Here is a 26,757-nt window from a genome sequence, read left to right as displayed (position 1 = left end):
TTACACTATTTATAACTCAAGAATGGCTGAACTGATTTGGCTGGAAATTGGTGAGGAGGTAGCTTAGAACCAGGAGAAGGACATAGGATACTTTTTATCACGTTCCCGTGGGACGTGACATAAAACGTGATATAACAAAACGCAACTGATATGGAATAACAAAACGGAACTGACAGCTAAACGTAATATATTCTATGGTTAATTATCGTAGAATTTTAAAGTTGACGTGTTTAAAACAAACAGTGTGGCGGAACAAAGTTCGCCGGGTCCGTTAGCATTACATAATATTCTTATTTACAAAACATAGAACTTCCAATTTAATTCCTTTTCCTACAGAATTTAGAATATCGATAAATCGTTAAATTCGACACACTTTTTAAATTCCAAAACTCTTTTTTGTTACTAAATCTGGAATAATAACTTTATTTCCTTTTTAATCTCCAACAATCTCCAATGATAATCATCATCATCATCATCATCGTCTTTAATGTTTAGTGATGGGAAATTTGGTTTATTTTGTGCATCTCGCGTTAAAGCTGAAAGTTGCACTTTTTTTTTTTTATATTTTTTTATTGCTTAGATGGGTGGACGAGCTCACAGCGCACCTGGTGCTAAGTGGTTACCGGAGCCCATAGACATCTACGACATAAATGCGCCACACACCTTGAGATCCCACAGACACAGCCCACTGAGTTTCTCGCCGGATCTTCTCAGTGGGTCGCGTTTCCGACCCGGTGGTAGATTCTGCGAAGCACTGCTCTTGCTAGGGTCAGTCAGTTAGTCTCAAGGCTATCAGCATAGGTAGGAAAAAAAAAACCTTGTGATATAAGCTTTGACTCTAAGGTCTCAAGTATAGTTACAACGGCTGCCCCACCCTTCGAACCGAAACGCATTACTGCTTCACGGCAGAAATAGACGGGGTGGGGGTACCTACCCGCGCGGACTCACAAGAGGTCCTACCACCAGTAAAAACTTTTTAAGCAGGATTCATGAACAGCACTAACCAACTTGAGACAAATGAATTATTATTTTATTATTTGCATCAAACCGATTCAACATGCTCAACAATAAGGCTATATATTTAAATCTTTGTTTATATACATCAAACCAGATGTGTATGTTCTATGACGCATAATCAATTATAGATATTATCTCAAGTGTAGGAACAAAACGAGACTGCAAGTCCATAATCTTAATATTATAAATGTGAAAATGAGTTTGTTGTTTGTTTGTCTTTGTTTTATGACGAAACTGAGAATCAGATTGACATAATTTTTTTGTAGTTATGATTTTGATTTTGAAATTTTGATTTTTGAAAAGTGATAGTAATCATTAGGACAGACGAGCGATATAGGCTACCTCTTATGCAAAAAAAAACATCTTATTCCCATTGGAAGCTACACTGACACTTTTTCTTGACCACGCGGACGAAGCCACGATCAACACCTAGTGTCTCATAAAATTTATATTAAATTGACTGTCTATCAGCCTTTGGGTTTCATTATCTGGGTCTGGACCAGTGCTTGAAGTATCGAAAGTGGATCCGAGGGATCCGACAAGACATGTTTTGGGCGACAGCGGCTTTACTTTGCTTCATCACCTGGGTCGGATATGTAGTTAGCGATGGCCACGATAAGAGGGCTATCCTGCCGCACTGCTTTTTCAAAATATCGTTCTGACGCTTCTCTAAGATACTTACTTATATATCGGTTCTAGATTTACGTCGTCGTGAAGATCTAAATTCCTCGCATACCACGGTGCTCCGACAGCTTTCCTGCAGAAACGGGATTGGAGGACCTGGAGAGAGTTAATGTATGTACGGGCCGCCTGAGCGAACACTACACTTGCATGGGTCATGACGGAATGTATGCAAGTGTTGTAGAGTGTCACCTTGTTATGAAGGGACCATTTACTTCACTTGCAGATCATGGGGTGGTCATTGACCGAGTAGGAACACGGCTCGGCGTACTGCTTAATGCGGGGCCCGAATGTCATCCCCCTGTGGAGAGGGACGCCTAAGTACTTAGCTTTCAAAGCCCACGGTATTGGCTGGTCAAAGATTTTTATGGCGGGAATCGAGCTACTGTTACCTACCTACCTAATTGGTGACGAGATACTGGCAGTAGTATCGGGAGGGTGGAACTTTTCGTTGAGTTGATGTCAATGTCAATGCGGTGGTGCGCTCTTGCAGTGCATCGGCCAGTAACTCTGCCTTTTCATCGTCATTCAGATGGGCTGAGGGGCGTGCGAGGGGAGGCATACTGGCGATAGTTTTCAATTTGAGGGTCTTAGCTAGTCGCCAGTATGCTTGGTGAGAGGGCACGAGTGCTTCTAAATAACTTTCCCTTGTATTTCGAGCTTCGTCTAAGCGAGATTTGACGTCCCGCTCTAGAGAACGCATCCGAATCCGGCTTGATTCGGTGGAATATCGATCATAAGCCTAGATTGATGCGTTTCTAACTCTTAGAAGGTACCTGAGCTCGGGGGACAATCTAATGCGATGGAAGAACTCTTCCACATTGACTTGATGGTGTGCATTGCCTATTGCGATGGATAAATGGTTTGTCAAGATATCTATATATTCGACGGTGTCCTGGGGGGACGGAGTGGAATCCGAGCTGTAAGGCACGATTAGCGGGGAGTCTTCTGCCAGGCTGGTGCTGCTCAGTTTCTGCCAATCCACCATGGTCCTCGTGCCTATATCTGGTTGTGGGGGCGACCGAGCTGCATAACGACAGTTCGGCGGTCGGAGTTGAGCTCTAACATTACTTCGATAAAACGCAAGCTCAGAGCTACGATCTTAAGCAGTGCCAGATCGATGGTGCTCGGACGACGAGCGTTATTTTATGAGAAACGAGTCGGGGCCGGAGGGACTTTATTTCCCGTTAATACCTGTTTTATGTAGGTAGGGCATGTTGCAAGGCCGCGCTTGTGTGTGTCCAAATACCCTACCTATTTTTCCAAGAAACAATCATGAATGTAATATGGATGCAAAATCTGAAGTAAATGAAATAAATAAATAAATAGAATAAAATAGTTAGATTCAATAGTAGCTAAAACGAAATGTTGCCTGGGATTTCATGTCTTACCTCATGTCTGTAGATGAGGAATATTCAGTTTGAAATGTAACCAATTTACATACATACAATTTACTAAGGTAGGCCACGTGTTAACATCATCTTGTTTAAGATTGTGGTGATTTTTAAGACAAGCTCGCCTTGTACAGATGATTCAATCCTGCAATTTTCTCTAAATCTGGCGATAGGTTCAGAAGCCCTGCATTGTCATATTCGTCGATATTACTGTATTGGGATAGCCCTAACAGTTAATTTGCCATATGCTTGCCATTCTTTGAATTCGGCAAGCTATCTTGGCTTTAGATTGGACATCGGATTTGAACCTCTGCGAAGCACGGCTCTTGCTAGGGTTCGTGTTAGCAATGTCAGGTTTGAGCCCCGTGAGCTCACCTACTAGATAAGGCGTCGCTGATATACGGCCGTTTTCAATAACCTATCTATCACTAGTTTCGGTTACTAAAGATAGACAAATCTATATTTTTGTCCTTACTTACGTTCCAATAACCTATCGACGGGCAGCAGTTCCTATCGGATTTATCTATCCATCGTCGGGAGGACGGATAGCCTGCTAAAGATAGAACGCTCATACAAATCGTGCTTACTTCCGTTTCAATATGAGTTTTAAGTAACTCTCCGGTAGGCGGCGCTATCTCTAGTATGGGCATTCGCTTAACTGTCAAAATCGGCCGGTTACATCTTTATCTTTCGAAAGTAAATCGCTATAATTTAATAATTGTTTCTCTTCATATTGGCATATTGTAGCAGTGATGATAGTGATATGGAATTATTTCAAATGATAATGGATTGTGGTGCAGATGGTGATAGTGAGGCCGATATCATATGGTTAGGAAAATAAAAATCGTCTGAATTACATGGCGAAGATCAATAATTACGAATTTGACTATAGATTTCTGAGTAAAGGTGTTGTGAATGAATTGATTAATTTAATGAGACCATATTTGAGTGTAACGTCAAAAAGGTAAGATAAATTTTAACCATAAAAGTACTCGTTATTACAACTTATATTTGTTTATAGCAATAGCAAAATTATACCTAATTTTTGTTGTGTTACAAAATCACACTCAACAGGAATTCTATAATACTGCTGGATTCCCATGGTGCCCTAAATGACATTCATATACTAATACTATAACCTGGTAGGCTATTTACCTTCATTCTTATTACACACTGATACCTCTACATTTTATATTTGTGTTACAGATTCAAATATAGGAGAGGAATTTAGAAATAGAAAAAGAGTATTTTGAATGTGTAATTTGTGTGCAATGCATCATTGATGTTTCAAAATGTTGTTGCTTGATGGCCTGGGTCTACTCATGATACAACTATAATTAACCATTCCGATTGAAAATTTATTTCTTATTTATATTACCTTATTTATATTATTATTATTATATATTATTATTATATTTTTATTTATTTATATTATATATTTAGGTGTTTATATGAATTTAATATGACACTATTATAATAAATTATCTACATATCAAGAGAACATTGATAACAAGGTGGACTTGGAAATTGCTATTTGCTTGCCGATAGAGGCTATCCCCACAACCCTATCTTTTAACGTGATTAATTAACCCACATACTCAATCGGAACGATTTAAAATGAATCACATATTAAAACAAGAAATACTATAGAGAGGTAATCTTTTTTTTTAGTTAAGAGCTTGTTATACTGTATTGTAAAATAATTTAAGCGAATAATGTATAATTTTCAGATGCATTGGTGTTTGTAAAAGAAGACTCCCTATATATCATTGAAAAGTAGATTAAAACTAGAAAATATGCAAGCTGTTATTATAGCTGCCATGCTGCATAATATCGTCAGAAGTATGAATTTAGAAGAATTAGAATCAGAAATTTCAGTCGCAGATACATTACAGGAAAATAATATAATTGTTCGTAACAATTTTTCAAAACTTACATCTGAAATACAACTATGTACTTATAAATAATTGCTTCCAAAGATAATTTATAAAATAAACTCCAAAGATAATTTGACTATTTTTTATTTTCCAAAATGATAATTACATGGTAGTTAGTACATGCAAGATATTTAATTTAGAATTTGTACATACACTTAAAAAACTATCTAACATAAAAATATTATTGCCTACTTAATTTATGAAATTTAATATTCCTTTTAAGTAATTTTTAATTTTTTTAATTATCTAAATCTAACTTAACTTTTGCTACAACAATCTCCTTTTCTTTATTTTCCAAGTCAAGTCTCTTTTTTGCTATTAGATATTCTGCTAATGCATTGTCCCTATGCTAGCCTTGCATTTCTTTTCTTCCATCTTGTTTCCGCTTGGCTGTAAAAGTGTTAAAAATATTATATGTGACCTACAACAATGTGCATGCTTTATCCAAAATTTCATCTGCAATCCTTACCACCTCCAGCCTGTAACAAAGAGCATAATTATTTCAAATACTACAGCAACCTGAAGAAAAAATCATGTTTATCAATGTGTTATTAGAGACAAACAATCAACTAATTATACTAACCTTACTAAGGTTGTTTGTTATGTTGCCGTAGCGTTCTTTAAGTTTTCCCATTTTAGTCGAAGCTGCGATGGAGTTCGTGGGAAACGACGAATCGACGAATTAAAATCATTTACAAGGGTTTGCCAAGCCTGCTCCTTCAATTTATTGTTTGTGGCATTTGTTGCCTTATTATTGAAATGTTTTTTCGCCGCCACAAGTTCTGCTAGAATCATCGTCTCATCTTTTGTCATGGGTGCTGCCTTTCTTGACTGAAAAAGATATATTTTCTAAACTTGAACTCAAAGTTTTCAAAGTAAAATTATTATTATCAATGTAGTTCATAGATACTTACAGAATTCATTTTATTTCACTGTAGCTCTTTAATTATAAACACACTTAGAATTATAAACGAAAGTTTTAAAGCGTTTTGGAGGTAAGTCATCATCTAATATAGTAGGTAAACAATAGAAAAACAAACAAAAGAAACTGATCACTGCTTAATGGCAAACGGACTGTCAAAACGTTTCGTTTCATAATTTCGACTAGGATAAAAATAGAAATACGTCCAATTTAAAAAAATCTACATATGTTTTTAATACTTTTTGTTATAAACAAATGTGTTTATGATAGTCTACAATATGCTGGTTAAATTATAGTTATAATTTAGAATAAAATAAAATAAGTCTTGAACCTGATGTTGTTTCGTATTTGTAGTAGAACGAAACGTATCAAGAGGCTCGGATAAATCGGAGGGAAGAAGCTATCTACTGTTGGTTAAAGAGAGATAGCACTTATCCGTGATTGTGAAACGCAAACTAAGGATAGATACGCTCTTGCTGATATTCGGAGATAGCTATCTATCCGAAAACTCAGATACGTTATTGAAAACGGCCGATAGCCTCTCAAGGCTATCAGCATAGGTAAGAAAAAAGAAAAAAAAACGATTTGATAAAAGCCATTTATTAAATAAATTACAAATTCGCTGAAGCTTTCACTTTCAAGAATCCGTATACTATGTATATAATAAATACTCTGTTTTACAAATACACTATTTAATCAATAAATGAAAAGCAATTTTTATTTTTCAGGTTTATTTAAGATCACTTTTAACAACTTATTTAGATGCTAAATTTAATCCAAAGTCACAGATATTATATTCTATGTAGTTGGCCATAAAAATTCTTCCTTGCGAGATAAACTTTTCTTGAATATTTTCCGACATACTCGTTATAAACTTTAGGAACTCGTTTAGTGCCACAGAATCTAGAACAATAAGTAATTTTTTTTACGGCAATAATTAAGTATATCGTCTTTCTTCCAATCAACAGTAGATCTTCAAGAAGAAGAAAACGCAACCAGAAGCTTTATCCTTATAAGAGTATTTAAAAACAACTCCATGGCGTTAGGTTGAAAACTAACAAGCTCTCAGTGAGTGCAAAGGAACGGCATCTTGCCAGGGGTTCCAATCAAGACTACATACGTACAGACTACATATGTTGTCAGTTATTGTTAATAATTGCTGAGCATGAATACGTCACAGTCCATCTCTTTATCTATACTAATATTATAAAGAGGAAAGATTTGTTTGTTTGTTTGTTTCGAATAGGCTCCGAAACTACTGGACCGATTTGAAAAATTCTTTTTCCATTAGAAGCCGACATTGTCCCTGATGAACATAGGCTACTGTTTTTTTTTTTTATTTTTTTTTTTATATTTTTGGTTTCATGTGTGTTTTAATGTTTCCGAAGCGAAGCGAGGGCGGGTCGCTAGTATAACATATGACTAGCCGTACTCACCCACTTCGCTGGGCATTTAAAATTAACATTATTATTTATTGTCATTATTATTAGGGACTCCAACACTCAAATAGATATTAGCCTATCCATTAAGTGTGTACATGTATTTTCTACATGGATACCATGTTTCAAGTCAATCGGATGCATGGTTCAGTAGTTATAACGTAACATCCGTAAAAACCACTGTAGATTTATATATCAGTATAGATTACCGGAGTTTAAAGATTCTAAATGAATGTCAAATCATAATGAGGCATGCAGTTGGAGTCAATTACGATGTTCAAATCAGTGCAGTACTTGTATACTTCACTGTATTTCACATACACATATGTGAACAGAGAGGTGGTTGGGTAACATTGAGCTCCATCATGAATACTCAATACATACCGAGTGTTTGATTTTCTTCTTCATCGTGATGAAAGTTTTTTGTGAACACTTCTTCTGTATATATCTCATTAAAAATATTGGAAGCTGCTCTAGGGATTTGTACTACGGCATTGTCGCATCGTTCGAAACTAGTAGTACGCCAAGCGCTTTATCTTTTGGACAATGACTACGTCTACTTTGTCTATTAGGTTATAGGCGTCATAAGTTGTTCTGCACTTGTTGTTCTGTTACTTGTTTCAAACTTTTGTATTTAAGAATTATCAACTTTCTTAAAGTGTTTTTAATTAATAGAAGAACGCTTTTACCATAAGTTTGATTAATAATATACATGAAAAAGTAACTTGTTGAAGCGTCGATCATTCTCGAAGCTGAAGCATTTAAATGGATACAATATGGCATTCACCGTTTACTATATTGTAGAATAATTAGCTCGATTTTTCAAAGGATAAGTCGATTGCGAGAATTAGGTAAAATCAAATAATTACCAGAAATGGAAAATAGTCGTGATCCTATTTTATATCTGGGATTAGAGTCTTCGACGTAGGTGAAAACTTCAGCCTTGCTCAGATCTAAATCGCAGATACTTGGAAATACAGCAGTGAAAGTTGCAGCTCCTGTAATAATTATATTAGAAAGTAGGAAGCGATGTAGTCAATTTCGAATGTATCTATATCATATTTCTAAATTTCTAAAAGTTCTAAAATAAATGAAAATATATTTTACGTAACTACAATATGTAACGTTGCTATAAGCACATCGAAGCCAGAAAATATAAGGAGTAGTACGTTTGTTCAGCTCTTTAAAAACATTCAATAATAATTTCATTCATTTAGGGATGCTTAAATTAAAGAGCGGAAGGTTAGCGTGGTATGGACACATGATGCGTAGAGAGAAGATGCGTGTGACTAGGAGATGTATGGAAATGATAGTGTAAGGTAGAGGGGGAAGAGCACGACCAAAAAGACAAGGATGGAGTGTGTCAATGACGATACGAGAAAGAGAGGAGTGGGTTTTGAGCTGATGGAAGAGAATGGAAGAGAAAAAATAGCTGTGCCAACCCCACCTAGGGTGAAGAGATAGAAGAAGAAGATTTAAGGATGGTTGCCAAATTTACGGTTAAGAACCAGCAAGGATACATACGAATATTCTGTATATTACTGCAACAATCATGCGTTCCAGTTTGAAGGGCGAGTCAGTATTTGTACCCTATGTTCCATGGAGAGTACTCTCTGGATCGTCAGAATTGATCCCTTTATCTCCTTTTACCATCACAAAAGTATAACACTTAGTATAACATAAAGATCAATTGAAGCATTTACCGTATTCACAATCCACACAGTCACCTCGTACAATGGGCTCTTTACCTTTCCTGTTGTATTTAAAAACCACCTGTGGAGAATCAAATGCTAAGCTTTTCACTTCTGTTGCCAGCACCAGTTTCTCAGTTTTTCTGTTGATGCTACAAAAGGTTACAATTCATTTAAAATAAAATAAAAAACAGTGCTGTTAAATATTCTGAAGCGAACAGCTATCGAGGTAATTTGAACTCAAGAAGAAAATTTTATTATGTCAAAAATTTATTTAAAGGATATTGAGGGTCGACAATTGTTTTGGCCAGTGTCTAAAGATTATTTAAATCTATAATCGTAACCAAATATGTAGCATTGAAATGAATATGAATTCTGTAGGCAATCATGAAATATGTCGGGATCACGAGCAGACGGGTACAATGGTGGTAAACAAATCTTATCCATAAACTATGACTATGAAATGACTTTGAAACAAAACGAGTCACCTCTTATACCAAGCTCCGAGCGTCCGATTTGAACGGTGGTATAGGTATTATTGTAATTGTGACGTCGATAGCAATCACTTTTTTCTCCTACCGACGCCGAAAGTTCGGTTTTCGTCCCGCTGTACAGGGAAGAAAGTCTGACTTTTTCTCCCTGGATACTGACAAGTGCGCATGCGCGTTAGTGTCTGCGTCTGCTCTCACGCACCTAAAATTCTCCGCCATTTTTTGCTCGGGTAATTTGCAGTATTGTGTTTAGTGTAAAAGTGAAATAAACAAAAGGCAATAAAACTTAATAGTGAAGTATTAAACAAAGATGAGTTCTTATTATATGACAGTTCTTATTCTATTAGTAGTAGTTTATTTAAAAATTAAAAAAACAATTAAAGCCCCCGCCAGGGCTTCTCCCCTAGACCCCGGCTCGGTACTCCACGGGTGCTAAATTTTTTACAATGTCCAACTTTTGGCCTGGTAGGAGAAAAAATAGTATGTGCACCCCGGGAAAAAAGTAGGACATCTCAAAATTGTAAAATTGTAAACACGCGGGAGGAAATATCCAACTTTCCTCCCTTGGTGCACAATGTACAATTTTTTTATTGTCCTTGTATACAGACGAGCATACGGTCCACGCAGTGTTGAATGGTTACCGTCGCCCATGGACTTCAGCATGCCAGGGGCAGAACCAAGCCGTTGCCTACAAAACCTACCTTCTAATGTCCGAGAGTTCCGGAAACACCATCTATGAAAGTCTATAAATCAGACATGCTAAACAAAAATGATGGTGCAATTTGGATATTTTTTCATGACCTGGAACATACTTACTAAAATTCAACGATATTCCCATTGAGACCTCGAACGCTTACGTTGTTAAATTGGGCGGTAATATTAGAGTTTGCTATATCTAATCTGTAATTGTTGAGAAGCAGCGGATCCGGTACTGGCCCCAGCGTTATATGACATTTCGAATTGCTCGTAAAATATTCACGAATACAGTCCAAGTCGAAGCTCGGACAAGGTCTTTCGATATTCCTCGGATCTGGAAACATTAAGCGATACAAATTTAAAATAGACAAAAATAGTTCTTTCTTTGTGTCTTTCAAACAAGCTGCAAACAGCTGTAACATTATCAGTGATCAAGTTCATTTCTTTTTTCACAGAAACATTTCTTTTGTTGGTTATTCCTTTTCTAGAAGAAAAAGAAGTACACGGCTGATCTGGTGGTCATAGGAAACGCAACGAGAATGTCGTGACCCATTTTGAGACACGAGTTCAAGTCTTAATTACATTGGCTGACCTTTTAATTAAATTCGGAACGATTAAATTCTTTGCGATAGAAGCAAACATTATGTGCAATAAAGCTTAAAATTATGAGCGAACAATAAAAAAAAAATATAATTTACTCCTAAAGTCAAATAATCAATAGACCAATAAAAAAAATCAAATGTATTTTTTATTTAATTATAATACGAACAACAGTCCGGAGAACATTAGAGCTAACTTAGATTTGATTGATGCTCAGTTTGGATGTATGGCAAATCTACATACCATCGGCCGGATCTAGATCAGATTCACAGTCTGTATCATCGGCCGCAGTCAAACCGAAAAACGAAAGAAGACCTAAACACAGCATTAACTTCATGTTCGAGATATAGAAGCTTACTATAAGAAAATCTATCGAGTCGCACTTACATATAAATAAGCACTGTATTTAAATTATGTTTGATAAGAAAATAAACATTTATCACTTTTAGTATGATATTAATTACACTTACGAAGCGTTAAGGGCGAGTTGTTTTTGCAATATTATAATATAATACCAGATTTTATTTTGTTGAAATGGAACAATTATTATGAATTGGAACCGATTTTGGCCACATACCATTCGACTTCTGAGCGAACTTTTTTCCACGATGTTTCCCGAGCGCTTTCGCATGTCCTTCTTCAAAATCCACTTAAGGAGAATATTCAGCAATAATGAGCGGTTTGTCTGTGCCCTGGCATTGCTGATATCCATGAAAAACGATTACTTTTTTTTTTTTTTTAATGACAATCTGCCGATACTTTCAGCAATTTCTGCCAGTGTCGTGTTATGGCTACATATGGAACATTGTCGAGCTATTTAAACACACTTTATATTATGAAAAGTATCCAATTTTGGCAATATTATTGGTGCCTGGGACTAACACAAAATTAATGTTACTATAAACTTACATATTATAATAAAGATTATGTACAGAGAAGAATGCACTACATATAATTATAATTTTATAGAGTTAGTAGTTATAAACGATTACTTACCACCGCTTAAAATGGTATTCAAAAAGAAATAGTGTAGATAATCAATATGAATTTGACCGTCGCTTATTCAAATCAAAACTACAAGTCAGTATGATCTACCCTCGAGATCATTACTCTAGGAACTGTAGTCTAGGCACTTAGAGCGTATTACGTTTTTTTTTTTTATTGCTTATATGGGTGGAGGAGCTCACAGCCCATCTGGTAGGACGTCTTGTGAGTCCGCACGGGTAGGTACCACCACCCTGCCTATTTCTGCCATGAATCAGTAATGCGTTTCGGTCTGAAGGGTGGGGCCGCCGTTGGAACTATACTGAGACCTTAGAACTCATATCCAAGGTGGGTGGCGGCATTTGCATTGTAGATGTTATGGGCTCCGGTAACCACTTAACATCAGGTGAGCCGTGAGATCGTCCACCCAAAAATGCAATAAAAAAATTAAATAAAAAAGAAATAGACCACTTGAGGTTTTTTCTGCATTTATTGCAGCCCATGTCATGTCTGTCTCAGGATGATTTGTGACCGTTGATTATCTTAAGAAAGATAAAAATACCGGTGGTAAATTGAAAGTAAATGGTAATATATTCGTCACATTGTAACAAAGCATGGCTTTATTAATTGTTTAAAATCATTTCTTTTGGATTCACAAAAACTAATTTAATTAAATTATAGTATTTATAGTAACTAGTTTAATCCTTGCTTGTGAAAACTTCCTTTTATTAAAGTTATTTTTTTTAATATACAAGTGTAAATGTTGTGCTGCCTGCCAGTATTAGTAATAGTATTATCGTGCTTTATTTTATTTTATTTGTTGTTTCGTTGTGGGCTGCCTACAGGGTGTTATTGCTGTGTGCTTATTATGTTTTGTATTCGGGTTCACAATTTAATTTGATTTTTGCTTTGTTTTTTTCTAAAATTTTTATAATTTACTAGTTTTACTAATTTATACCATATTCTAAGTATGTACACACGTAATTAGCCTTCATTCCCGCAAAGAACCAAAGGGAAACGGGGGTGACTGAAAATCAGCGCTGTTCGATTTATCAACCTTGAACAGCAATAGCTGAGCCACCTCCTTTTGCCTATTTCTCTTTTTTTTTCTTTTCTTTTATTTGTATTTCATTTTATTTTTTGTGATGTGAAAGGCAATAAATGCTTTTTATTATTATTTATTATAATATATAAAATAATTCAGATAGAAATATTAAAAAAAAAAAACGGTGGGTAGTTACATAACATTGATTTACAACATATTTGCTCGATAAATGACAATAAAAGGTCGCTTGTCAAACCAGTTAAACAAATAATTTACAATTGTACAGAAAAACGTAAATAAATTGATTTATGACAGAGTATAATATATAGGTAACATTGTCTGATGTAGACAAAAGGCTTTTATTTTATTTTTTTATTGCTTAGATGTGTGGACGAGCTCACGACCCACCTGGTGTTAAGTGGTTACTGGAGCCCATAGACATCTACAACGTAAATGCGCCACACACCTTGAGATATAGTTCTAAGGTCTCAGTATAGTCACAACGGCTGCCCCACCCTTCAAACCGAAACGCTTGATTTTAGTGATTTAGTCTATTACATTTTTATGTTCTCTGTTGTTAAGTGGTTGCCAGAGCCAATATGCATCTCAAAGTTAACACTGCCCACCTGGGGTCATTAAGAAGACGCTTTGTCGACGTCGCCCAAAATACATTATTATGGATCCTCCCGATCTATTAACGGTACTTTTAGGTACCACAAGCACCGGTCACCGTCCTCGTCAAACCCGTCGCTTGCGACAAAGGGCTCGACGAGCGAATTAACCTATAGACACAGCCCATCGGACCCGCCGGATCTTCTCAGTGGGTCGCGTTTCCGATCCGGTGGTGGATTCCGCGAAGCACTGCTCTTGCTAGCGCCAGTGTTACCAACACACCCAGTTTGAGCTCCGTGAACTCACCTACACGTCAAAGAGAAGCTGATATAGCCTCTCAAGGCTATCAGCGTAGGTAGGAAAAAAGATACGGTCACTTCTCTTGTATAACAGCCGATTCGCACTGGAGCACGATTGCGACGTTGCGCTAAAGCTGCTCCGCCCGCCACCTGAGTAGAGTTCATCCAAACTACCTGGAGACACTGCGTTCATCCGCAGTGCGTTTCCAGAGATATTTTTGTACCATCCGGCTTTGGAATGAGCTCCTCTCCACGGTGTATCCCGAGCGATATGACATGTCCTTCTTCAAACGACGCGAGTACAGAGTAGGTACAAAATATTGAAAATTGCATAATAATATGTGTACCTAAATTTTGGCGACCAGTTAGAATCGAGCTGCGTGTTTTTTTTTTCTATTGCTTAGATGGGTGGACGCGCTCACAGCCCACCTGGTGTTAAGTGGTTACATGGCCCATAGACATCCACAACATAAATGCGCCACCCACCTTGAGATATAAGTTCTAAGGTCTCCACGTATAGTTACAACGGCTGCCCCACCCTTCAAACCGAAACGCATTACTGCTTCACGGCAGATACAGGCAGGGTGGTGGTACCCACCCGCGCGGACTCACAAGAGGTCCTACCACCAGTAATTATGAAAATTATAATTTTGCGGGTTTCATTTTTTATTACACGATGTTATTCCTTCACTGTGGAAATCAATCGTGAACATTTGTTGAGTACGTATATCATTAGAAAAATTGGTACCCGCCTGAGATTCGAACACCGGTGCATCGCTCAACACGAACCGAACGTCTTATCCGTTAGGCCACGACGACTTCAAGACGTGACGTCGTGTGACGCTAGAAACGTGTGCGGTTGCTATTGGATAAGAATATTGTTCCCTGACCCCATTATCCTATATAAAAAAATGGTTGCCAAACTCATTAAACCACCTACATTCGTCTTGCATACCATAGGACGGATAATTGCATTCCTAATCCACATTAGTTCTGATTCAGTGATATCCCTGGAGTCCGAGTTGGTGGGGCTACAAATCATAGGCAATCGACCGAGAAGCTCGGCGCTCAAGGGGCCTCCCCCTGTGAGGGGGAAGCATGAAAAAACTTCACTTTGGCCCTAGTCTATCTCGGATGAGTTCTATCTGTCCAAGGCTTGAAGGCAGGGGCTTTAGTCGATTCAGCTCAAACATGCACCGCTTAACCGCTTAATGCTTAGGCAGAAGTCCGTTGATTTCCTCCTGACCTAAAAAACCCCTTAAGAACAGAAGCCAAGGCTGACTTGCGTTAGAAATAGGCAGAATTCTAGTACCAAATCTTGATTTCCAGTCCGCCCTTCATCACCATCATCATCATCAGCCTATAGCAGTCCAGTGCTGGACATAGGCCTCTCCAAATGCTTGTTACTGAGCACGACCCTCGGCTTCTCTCATCCAGTTCCTGCCAGCCACCCTGCACAGATCATCACTTCACCGAGCCTGAGGGCGCCCTGCACTGCGTTTTCCAATTCGCGGTCTCCACTCAAGAGCGCGTTTACCCCAACGGCTATCGGTTGTCTGGCTAATAAGGCCATTACCACTTCAGCTTACTAATTACGCCCTTACGCTTGTATTAATGCAATAACTATCTTATCAAATCAAAAGGCTTGCGTCAGACGTCTTGCGGATTTGCGTCAGAAATAGGCAAGACTGAGTTTGTTCTATATAGAAAGAAGATTGTTTGCTATATACGAGACGGATGATTAGGAAGTAAGTACTAATAGTAGCTCAAACAGACCGCATTCGCCATTTTTCCCCCGTACTCTGCAATACAGTACAATACTCATACAGTCTATATTCGATTACTATTCATCTAGATCCTCCGACACAACATCCTGGCTTCGATCTTGATCATGAACATTTAAACTTGAAATGATTTTAAGGCATATTTTAATATTTTAGGAGCTTAATAAAAAAAACCGCATACATTCCGGTTGCTCCAAAGTCGTTATATTAGAGACTTCTTGATCCGAAGTGAATTTCAATTCAAGTCGTCGCGCTTATAAATTGAAGTAAGCGCTCCAGCACCGTCCTGGTACTAAGTTAATTCGCTTTACTTCACCCAATAAAAGGCAAAATACTTATATCTACATATTATTTATTGAGACATAATAATTAGATTGATAATAATTATATTGACATAATTAGATTGGAAATTCAAAATAATATATTTAAATAAAAAGATCAAATTTACATTTTTCTAGTAAACAGATGCATAAAATTTTACAAATGCTGAATATTTTCGATATTTATTGAATAACAACAATGATCGACGAATGAAACAAATCAGCTAATTGTGAAGTTATTGGAACAACAAAACAAAGTAAGAAGAACGCCATTAAATCAATACTTTTTTATTAAATTTATAGAAGAAATTATTTTCATAGGTCAAATCCAATCCAAAGTCGCAGATATTGTACTGTATGTAATTGGCCATCAAAATCGTTCCTTGCGACACAAAACCTTCTTGAAGATTAATCGCTAAATTAGATTCAAATGCCCGATTTTCTCTTAGCGCATCAGGATCTGGAATTATAAATAAATATGTAAGGAATAAATAATAGTTTAAAAAAACTAACCAAATACGCTTTTAAAGAAAATCCAAATAAAAAATAGAAAATAAATTTTAATAAATTTGAATAAAAAAATGATTTTATTGTAAAAAAAAATTCACTACCTGAAACAGAAACAAGTTCGGGTCCTCTTGAGACTTTCGGGACGGCATTAAAGATAAAACTGTAAACATCTGCATTCTTCAAATCCAGATTGCTGACGTCTGAGAATACGGCAGTAAATAAAACTGTTCCTGAAATAATTACAAGAATGTAATCAACGAGCAATATAAATTTTCCACAAATGCATACAAATAACAAAAAAAGTATTTTTTATTGCTTAGATAGATGGACGAGCTCACGGCCCACGCGGTGTTAAACGGTTACAGGATCCCGTAGACATCTACAACATAAATGCCGTCACCTATCCTAAAACGTAAGAAGGTCTTAGTTTTTACACTACAACGGCTGTCCCATCCTTCAAACCGAAACGTATTGCTTCTTAACGGCAGAAATAGGCAGGCTGATGGAACTTACCTGTGCGGGCGGGCCCACAAGACGTTCAAACAACAGGCTCAAACCTACTAAAGTATTTCTTGTTTAATAATAAAAAAATAAGTAGTCGGGAACAAATCAAAATACAGTAAAATTACCGCAAACTAATGTTCTCCGGGACAGACGTGATATATCTTTTTTTTTTATTGCCCTTGTAGGCAGACGAGCATACGGCCCACCTGATGGTGAGTGGTTACCGTCGCCCATGGACTTCAGCAATGCCAGGGGCAGAGCCAAGCCGCTGCCTACCAATCTAATTTTATACTACCCAAGCAATGGTAAATAAACAAAGTTGTACCCGATGTGGGAATCTAGCTAATGACCCTTGGCCAACAACAGTCGGAGGTACTAACTGCTACGCCACTGAGTCACAATAAAAAGTGATATGCAATGTCTTTGTCCCTTCTATGTTATTTGGTTGCTATACAACAGTTTCACTGCAATCGCTACAGTTGACAATATCGAGGGGCAAAAGACTGTTTGGATTAAGCGATATTTTTGCAACTTAACAGTAGAAGCCTTTTGAAGTTTAAAATATAGAAATAATACCATAACAAAAAAACTTCTTCAGCTATTTGAATGGAGTAAACTTAACTGAAGTTCAATTAAAATCATCGAGCGGTCGATGGTAATAACAAATAAAACGAACCTTTTTTTATTTATTGCTTGGATGGGTGGACGAGCTCACAGCCCACCTGGTGTTAAGTGGTTACTGGAGCCTATAGACATCTACAACGTAAATGCGCCACCCACCTTGAGATACAAGTTCTAAGATCTCAGTATAGTTAAAATGGTTTTTGTTTTATCGGTGATTTATTAATTGTTCAATATCTCTGACAGTGCACTAATCACTAATGAGGGAGGGAAAGTGAAATAAATGCGCTGGACGTTGGGTCTCAGGTTCTTCCAAAAAGTTAATTACGTAGATAATAATTACGTTAAGATAAATGTGGCGTATAAAGCGAAATGCCGCTTAAACCAAACATCCTTTCAACCCTCGACATGAATTTAAATATTTACCAAAATCAAACGTCGCATGGTCACTTCTTACAATGGGCTCTTTACTCTTCCTAGTGTATTTCACAACTGCCTCCGACGAGTTCATTGTTAAGGATTCCACTTCTAGCGCAAGCACCAGTTTGTCAGTTTTGCTGTTTATGCTTTAAACGAGATAATTCTTAATGGCTTAATGAGTTTATACGGTTGTCGGAGTCCAGAAGCAACATTGTGTGATTGCCACAACCTTCTGCGAGACATGAGGTCTAAGTCTTATTGATATAGCCGTCTTACTATTGGTAATTAAGCAACTTTTATCGATTGCGGATCTGATCTTTTACTACACGTTTCCTTTATGTTTGGAAGTAAATCGTGAACACGAGTTAAATTATTAGAAATAATAGGGAATTTATTAGTAAGAATAGTAACTGCCCGCCGGATTTCAACACTGGAACTATCGATCGATACCAATGTATCTGGTATCCTTTAGGTCACAATGACTTTTACGATGAATTCTATAAGGGTAGCCGTATAACCACCAATCATTTTAAGACCAAGGTTGAGTAGAATTTAAAATTAGTAATCCTAAATCCTTCAAATTCAAATTCAAATTCAAAATCATTTATTTCAACTTAGATGTCAGTATGACACACTTGTTGAATGTCAAAATACAAATAACAATGTTAACTCTACCACCGGTTCCAAAAAAAGCCACAGTCCTGAGAAGAACCGGCGAAAGAAACTCAGCGGGCTTTTTTTTTCTTTTTGTTTTTTCTCAAATATTTTCTTTTTTTTAAATAAATAGAAATATTCACAATAAAAGAAAAAACAAGTCTAAAAAAATAATAATAATAATGAAAAATGAAAAGGCCAGGAGCGAGCGCCTCATTCCCACGTAGTGCCATCTAGTAAATAATCCTTAACTTTATAATATGCCTTGTTGCACAAACGTTCCTTAACAGTTTTCTTAAATCTATGAACAGGTAGTAGTTGAACGTTTAGTGGGATCTTGTTGAAAAGCTGTACACCCAGCCCCCTAAAAGAGTTGCTTATTTTCTTAATTCGAGCCGCCGGCAACGCAAGCCTATGTTTGTTCCTAGTGTTCACATTGTGCAAATCGCAGACTCTGGGGAATTCTTCAATGTTTTTACGCACGTACAATAAATTTTCAAAAATGTATTGGGACGCTAAAGTTAGAATTTTGATTTCCTTAAACTTGTCCCTCAAGGATTCCCTCGGGTGCATATTATAAATAGCACGAATAGCCCTCTTCTGCAGGATGAAAATCGTTTCGACATCGGCAGCATTGCCCCATAGCAAAATGCCATAGGACATAACACTATGAAAATAACTAAAATAAACCAAGCGTGCCGTATCTTCATTAATATACATTCGTTTTTTTTTTACCGCAAACGCTGCAGAACTAAGCCTACTCGCTAACTTGCATATGTGAGGACCCCACTGCAGCTTAGAATCAACTGTTATACCAAGAAAAACTGTCGAATCCACAAGCTCCAGTGTCTCTCCACTTACAGTAATATTAGTGTCAACTTGTCTAACATTAGGTGTGGTAAATTTTATACATTTTGTTTTTTTGTTATTTAATAACAGATTATTAACACTAAACCAATGTACCACGCGCGAGATAGCATCATTCACATCGTCATAATCTTCCAAATGTCGTTTAATTTTAAACAATAATGATGTATCATCAGCGAATAATACGACCTCGTGACGGGTTTCAATAAACTTAGGTAAATCATTGATATATACAAGAAACAGGAAGGGACCCAATATGGAACCCTGAGGAACACCCATATTAAGTAAGACACCGGAAGATCTCGTTCCTTTAACGTCTACCTTTTGGATTCTTCCGGATAAATAAGATTTAATAAGTTCTAATGAAACGCCCCTAATACCATAATGGTGTAATTTCCTCAACAATGTATTATGCTCAACACAATCAAAAGCTTTAGATAAGTCGCAGAAAACCCCAAGGGCATTATGCGACTCTTCCCAAGCCTGAAAAATATTTTTAATGAGATCTACACCTGCATCAATAGTTGAACGACCTCTAGTGAATCCATATTGTTTGTTATGAAGCAGGTTATTGGAATTGAAGTGGTTCAAAAGTTGTTCCAGAATAATTTTTTCAAAAATTTTACTCAATGTAGGTAGTACTGAAATGGGCCTAAAGTTAGAGGGGTCAAAAGTACTACCAGATAAACACCTGTTATAAACACCTCACTCGTAAACCTTGTGTCTATACTATAGTCGGGTAATCACCTAAGATCAAGTTGCTTGCCGTTGACTTGCGTTGACAGCATACAAAAATACATACAACCCTAAATTTTCACCCCTCTACGATCAACCCTTATTTTTTATTTGCTAATTAAAAACTTTAAATTTTTTTGCGAGAATTTTGTTTTTATTTTGTCATGACGTAGAATAATTTTTTTTATTGCGGATAAGGTTGCAAGATGGCAATCAAATATTATAATTGTAGTACGATAAATTCTTATTCAGAGTTTATAATTTCAAGTTCCTTTAATTATGTTTTTTTTAAAATTGAATTTGATCTCCCGCCCTCGCCGGTCGACTACTGATCAACTATCAATCGATCAGCTATCCCCGCCAGGTCTAACCACTCATCCAGCAAACATCACGTAGTACGGATGAGGACGAAGCCGGTCTCCTGTCTTACTTACTCACTATACATCATAGATTATACACTTAATATATTTGAGAGCTATACAATACTATACATTTTTCAGCCATGTTTTTTTGGTTTTATTTGTGTATCAATAGTATGTTCAGTAGGTCTGAGAATCGGCTACTATCTATTTTTCTTACCCCTAAGTGAAAAGGGTTGTCCACCCCAAACATTAATTTTTTATTTTAATTTTTTGGATATATTTTTTTTTGTTTATAATGAGGTATTATGTGGTTAAATGAGGTTTTTTTTTCTACCGTAGAATTTCCCTAGAAATCTTATTTAAGGCAACACAACGTTTGCCGGGTCAGCTAGTGTATATACCTAGTCAGGTCATAAATTCTGTCACATGTTTAATGTAAAATAATTGAAACAAGTTTATTCATTATGTAACCATCCATATACCAAAATGAACTTAACAAAACATAGATTCTTATGACACTAAAGTTTATTCAAAATGACCTCCGTGATTTTGAATACAGGCCTTCAATCTGCGCGGCCAGTCGTCTATCGCAGCACGAACGAGGTCCATGTCAATATCGGCGGCTGCCTTAATCAAGGATGTCTCGAGTGACTCCAAATTGGGATGAGGCTTTGAGCACGCCTTTTCCTCCAAGTGTTGCCATATCTTGTAATCTAACGGATTCAAATCTGGACTGGAGGAGGGCCAGTCTTCGTGCCGGATGAAGTCGATTTCACGCGCCGCCAGCCAGTCTTGTGTGCTCTTCGCTCTATGAGCCGAATCTTGTTGGAATACCCAGTGCCTGTTATTGAACATGGTATGCGAAACAGGTTCCACAAGGTTCGTCAGGACTGTATTTTGATACACAACTGCATTCGTTTTTACACCTTTCTCACAAAAATGTACCTCTGTTAAGCCCCAATTAGAAACTCCCAATCATACCATGAGCGAGGATGGAAAATGACCTCGTTGGACAAGCGGAATACGGTTGCTCGCTTCTTCACTACTGTGTGCGTACACCTTATCATTTTGTTTGTTGTAGCTCTCTTCTACGGTAAAAAATTTTTCATCCGAAAAAAGAATTTCCCAATATTTTTTTCCCGTGTACCGCTTCAACAAAGCGCGGCATCTCTTCAGTCTCAGGTCCATTAGACGAGCATTCAAACGATGCCCTGTTTTTCTTCGATATGCCCGAAGCCTTAAGTCTTCATTTAACACCCTTTTCACCGTAGTTCTGCTTAACCCCATCTGAAGGCCAACAGTTTCTGCTTACGTTTGGGATTTCTTTGAACTCGCGCCTTCACAGCTTTTATCACTGCTGGAGTCCTAACCGACCGAGGGCGACCACTTCTTGACCTGTCATCTACACTAGAGTCTTCATTGTATCGTTTGATGGTACGATAAACGAATCTTTGGGTTATATTCAAATTTTTCAGTATGTTAAAAATTTGAATTGGCGCGTAACCGCAACGATGCAACGCAATAACTGCAACACGGTCTTCTTTAAGCGTCCACTCCATATTTAAAAATGAGTAAAATTCTAAAAGTATACATTTTTATTTTCATGAACAATTCGAAATTCGAATTCAATAAACGTTTTTGTGGTCAGCATTCTAAAAGAAAAGTTTTTACTGTGTGACAATACGTATGACCTGTCTAGTTATATAAAAATGAATTGCTGTTCGTTAGTCTCGCTAAAACTCGAGAACAGCTGGACCAATTTGGCTAATTTTGGTATTCAATTATTTGTGGAAGTCCAGAGAAGGTTTAAAAGGTATAAAAATATGAAAATGCTTGGAATTAAATAAAAATAACAAATTTGTTTTCCCTTTGATGTGTCCCCCGTCGGACGGATTCCTTTTGTTTTTTTTAAAGTTTATTTTATACAATAGTTTAGGTCTTTTATTTATCGATTGAGGCACTACGAAGTCTGTCGGGTCAGCTAGTCAAACATAAAATTGTACAAAAATACTGAGTCGAAACCAGACCCGTGGCTGCTAGAATGAACGAGCAATACGGATGTTTCGATGACCGGGAATATACTTACTAAAATTCAACAATTTTTCCATTAAGATCTCCAATTTCCACTTTATTTAGTTCAACGGATACATTAGAAATAGCAAGGTTCACTAAATAGTGTTCGAGAAAAAGGGGATCAGGTACCGGTCCTTTAGCTATGCGGCATTGAGAATTGGCTGAGAAATATGTTCGGATACAATTCACGTCGAAATCTGGTAGAGCAAGAGCCCGCGACAGCCAGACCTTCGTTATTTTATAAAAGCTGAAAGTTTTTCTGTGTATGTCTCCAACACAGGTAAGAACGATCCGCGATTATAGAGTTTCGATTGTGGTTACTTGGGCAGGTAACAGGCAGTAAAGGTATATAAAATAGTACCTTAAATTCGTTAAAGTATAAAGGTTTTTTTTTTTTATATTTACTCCAGAATATCTTTAGAAATCATGATATCCGTTGCCGGACACTTTTTCCAGTTGTTACCCCCTGCCAGACACCCCTAAACTTTAATAAATTTTAATTATACTTTCGTTATACTATAAAAGCTAAATTTTATATATGTTACTTAGGGACTTATAAAAATATGTTACCCCAATAGCCGGACAGTTTTAATGGTTCTTACATCTTGCCAGACACATTGAGAGCCCGCTGTAGGTGCGAGCGCGAGGTAGCAACTGTTCAAGCGGGTGTGAGCGAGATAGAGTGCTTAGTCTATTGTGATCTTTTAAGATATCCAATAAAAAAATTATTTTATTACGTTCATAGCAATATTATAGAAAATAAAAAATGTTATTTTAATATTATAAAGTACAAACAAAATATTACATGTCAAAGAAGAATATTTAATCGTTCTTATAATTTTCCTCATTGTCGTCGATATTGAACTGATGAATAAGGCGATATCAATATCGCCTTATTCAGTCGAGTCGGCCTGAGGGGCCTACGAGGGGGGGCATAGCTACTACCGTATCCGATTTGAGAGTACGAGCTAAGCGGTAGTAAGACCTTTGAGAGGGCGCGAGTCCTTCTAAGAAATCAGACCATCTGGCATCTCGGACTTCGGCGATGCGAGACTTTACGTCGCGTTGTAGGGCACGCATTCGAGTACGATTTTCCACTGTAGGATACCTGTCGTAAGCACATATCGAGGCGTTCTTAGCTCTAAGGAGTTCCCTAATATCGTCGGGCAATTTGAAGCGGTGAAGGAAGTCCTCCGCCACAACTTGCTTCGATGACCTATCTAATGTCGAGGTGATGTGTGACGTTACGATGTCTATGGCTTCAGCGGTATCCTGAGTCCGGGCTAAACGGGAGCGATGGTGGATCAGATTCAGCCAGGCTGATGCCCAGCGTGTGCCAATCCACCACAGTCCTCGTGACGGGAACGGAATCGGGAGCGCGACCGAGCTTCATAATGACGGGGCGGTGGTCTGAATCTAACTCTAAAACTACTTCGATCGAGTGTAAGCGCAGAGTTACGTTTTTTAATAACGCTATGTCGAGTATATCCGGGCGATGCGCGATATTTAGCGGGTAGTGAGTCGGGGTTAGCGGAGCGATGATATCGAAGGCGAGATCATCGACTAACGCGTCGAGCCGCCTGCCATTAGGGGTTGTGGTGTGTGAGTTCCACCTGATGTGTTTACAATTTAGGTCGCCCGCCAGAATGACAGAGCTTCCCATGCCGAGTAGCGCCTCGATATCACTGCTTAGAACGGATAAATCCCATAAACGACAGCTGATGTGCAGTAAAAGATCACAATAGACTAAGCACTCTATCTCGCTCACACCCGCTTGAACAGTTGCTACCTCGCGCTCGCACCTACAGCGGGCTCTCAATGTGTCTGGCAAGATGTAAGAACCATTAAAACTGTCCGGCTATTGGGGTAACATATTTTTATAAGTCCCTAAGTAACATATATAAAATTTAGCTTTTATAGTATAACGAAAGTATAATTAAAATTTATTAAAGTTTAGGGGTGTCTGGCAGGGGGTAACAACTGGAAAAAGTGTCCGGCAACGGATATCGTGATTTCTAAAGATATTCTGGAGTAAATATTATAAAAAAAAAAACCTTTATACTTTAACGAATTTAAGGTACTATTTTATATACCTTTATTGCCTGTTACCTGCCCAAGTAACCACAATCGAAACTCTATAATCGCGGGTCGTTCTTACCTGTGTTGGAGACATACACAGAGAAACTTTCAGCTTTTATAAAATAACGAAGGTCTGGCTGTCGCGGGCTCTTGGGCTATGGGCACGGTCTTTCGATATTTTTCGGATCTGAAAACATAGTAAAAAAATATAAATAAAAAGTTGTTAACAATTTTAGATGTCAATTTGCATTGCCGTATAATTAAGGTGCCATTAGTTGTAAATACTTTTAATAAATATAAAATGCGAGATCATAGAAATAAAAAAAAAAAGACCCAAATATTTACAGAAAAGATGGTTGGTGCTTATCTACACCGGGATACTCTTATCATGAAGATAAAAACCCAAGTCAAACAATCAGATCTAAAGATACTATTATCATGAAGATAAAAACCCAAGTCAAACAATCAGGTATAAAGATACTATTACAAATCAGGGCCCAGAAACTGCGATACTTTAAGAGAAAAAATTATTTTTGTATGGAAATTATCGACATCTTGTACCGGATGCCCCTAAACTTATATGTTATTAAGTTAAGGCATTTATAATTAAGGTATAACTAATACACAGAAAATAAAAAAAATAATAAATCATACAAGTCTTTATTTATTATAGACAAATCGATTAAATTTTATCAATATTTAAAAAAATCCCTCATTAACAACAAAATATGGTATAGATAATATGTTACTGCCATCTACAGGAGCAATGAGAAACTAATCGAAGCGAAGCCATCTAATGGCCGATGACGTAAACATTTTTGTTGTGTGCTTGAATTGCTTATCTATAACTCCTCCTCCTCGAATCGTGTTCCTCATGTCTGAGGGTCGTGACCACCATCACCCATGAGCTTCAATCTTAAGATGTTTTTCCACTTTCCCCTGTCCACGGCGTCATGCAGCGCGCTGTACACTGTAGGTACTGTCCAAAGCGGTGCGGATCTGATCGGACCAATTGTATAATAATACCAATACCTATAACTAATTTATGTGTATTATCTATGGAACAAATTTTAAGTGACTTCCAATTTGAAAATCATTAGTCCGTAATTATTAATAGACAGTGTATTTTTTTTATAGGACCTGTATTAATTACTTTTAGTACATTTATAATTTTTAGTTTAAAATTTTAATTTAATTTAAAAATTTATAGTTCACCAATACTTTTAATAAAACTCGATTAATATTTGAGTTTGAAATTATCTAAATTTATTGTAGTAAAAATATCGAAAATACAACAAATATTATCACCCCAATAAATTTTTAAGAACAACTGTCTTACAAATTGCATTTAATGACTGCTTTCCTGAAGAAATTGCCCTTTTTTAATTAAAAAGCCTCCAATTTAGATGAGACATTCATACCATCGGCCGGATCCAAATCCTGGCAGGAATCACCATTGTCAGCTGCATTCAGCCCGTAAACCAAAAAAAAAACACAAGCACAATCTAAGCCACATTGTCAAAAATTAACGATTCGTTGCACATCTGCCTGATATAAATACTGTAATAGGTGCTAAATGCGCCGCGTGTCCTGACTGGACTTAGTGGTTCCGCACCAATATTTTTCTTTTTTTTAATTTATTTTGTTTACTTAGGTATTTTTAGATTTGTATCATACTGAATTTCTTGTTTTTATTAATACAAAGCGGTTAGGTGTCCGAACCCTGTCCGCTGGGCGGTTGGGGGTAGCTGGTACGGGGGCCAAGTGCATTTGCGGACCTGAAACTTTTGTTTTAGACCCCCAAAGTTCAGGGCACCCTGTCCGGTTGCCGCCGGCCTGTCTGCATTGATATTGATGTCACTATCAATATTAATGCTTCTTGCTGAAGGGTTTCACACCTCATAGTTGTCTGTATATATTAGTTAGATGCTTATTTAGTTCAGTTTAGTATATTTTCTTATTATTCCATTTACCTAGCTCAGTTAATAAAATTTTAGAAGTGAGTTAACCACTTGTAGGT

The 26,757-nt window shown here is 37.1% G+C and overlaps 3 protein-coding genes across 5 annotated transcripts in view; 1 reads left to right on the top strand and 2 right to left on the bottom strand.

Annotated features, from left to right (window-relative positions):
- Window positions 1-26,757, top strand: part of LOC114239707 (Carbonic anhydrase-related protein A) — a 172,589-nt gene that overhangs the window by 23,775 nt on the left and 122,057 nt on the right. The window lies entirely within an intron of this gene.
- On the bottom strand, window positions 6,666-11,233 carry LOC114239687 (fibrohexamerin-like). The gene is made up of 5 exons (XM_028169981.2): window positions 11,112-11,233; window positions 10,389-10,602; window positions 9,094-9,233; window positions 8,260-8,388; window positions 6,666-6,854 (listed from the first exon to the last, which is right to left on the bottom strand). Exons 1-5 carry the CDS (start codon window positions 11,203-11,205, stop codon window positions 6,706-6,708), a joined length of 726 nt encoding a protein of 241 aa, XP_028025782.2. The 5' UTR covers window positions 11,206-11,233; the 3' UTR covers window positions 6,666-6,705.
- LOC114239901 (uncharacterized) lies at window positions 14,145-26,222 on the bottom strand. The gene is made up of 6 exons (XM_089739394.1): window positions 26,159-26,222; window positions 24,899-24,924; window positions 22,672-22,859; window positions 17,974-18,113; window positions 16,524-16,652; window positions 14,145-16,372 (listed from the first exon to the last, which is right to left on the bottom strand). The coding sequence occupies exons 4-6, from the start codon at window positions 18,056-18,058 to the stop codon at window positions 16,185-16,187; spliced, it is 402 nt and encodes a 133-aa protein (XP_089595520.1). The 5' UTR covers window positions 18,059-18,113; window positions 22,672-22,859; window positions 24,899-24,924; window positions 26,159-26,222; the 3' UTR covers window positions 14,145-16,184.

Source organism: Bombyx mandarina, chromosome A1 (assembly GCF_030267445.1).
Source record: "Bombyx mandarina strain Sakado chromosome A1, ASM3026744v2".
NCBI lineage: Eukaryota > Metazoa > Arthropoda > Insecta > Lepidoptera > Bombycidae > Bombyx > Bombyx mandarina.
The sequence above is the reverse complement of the archived record's forward strand: the minus strand, read 5'-3'. Positions and strand labels throughout refer to the sequence as shown.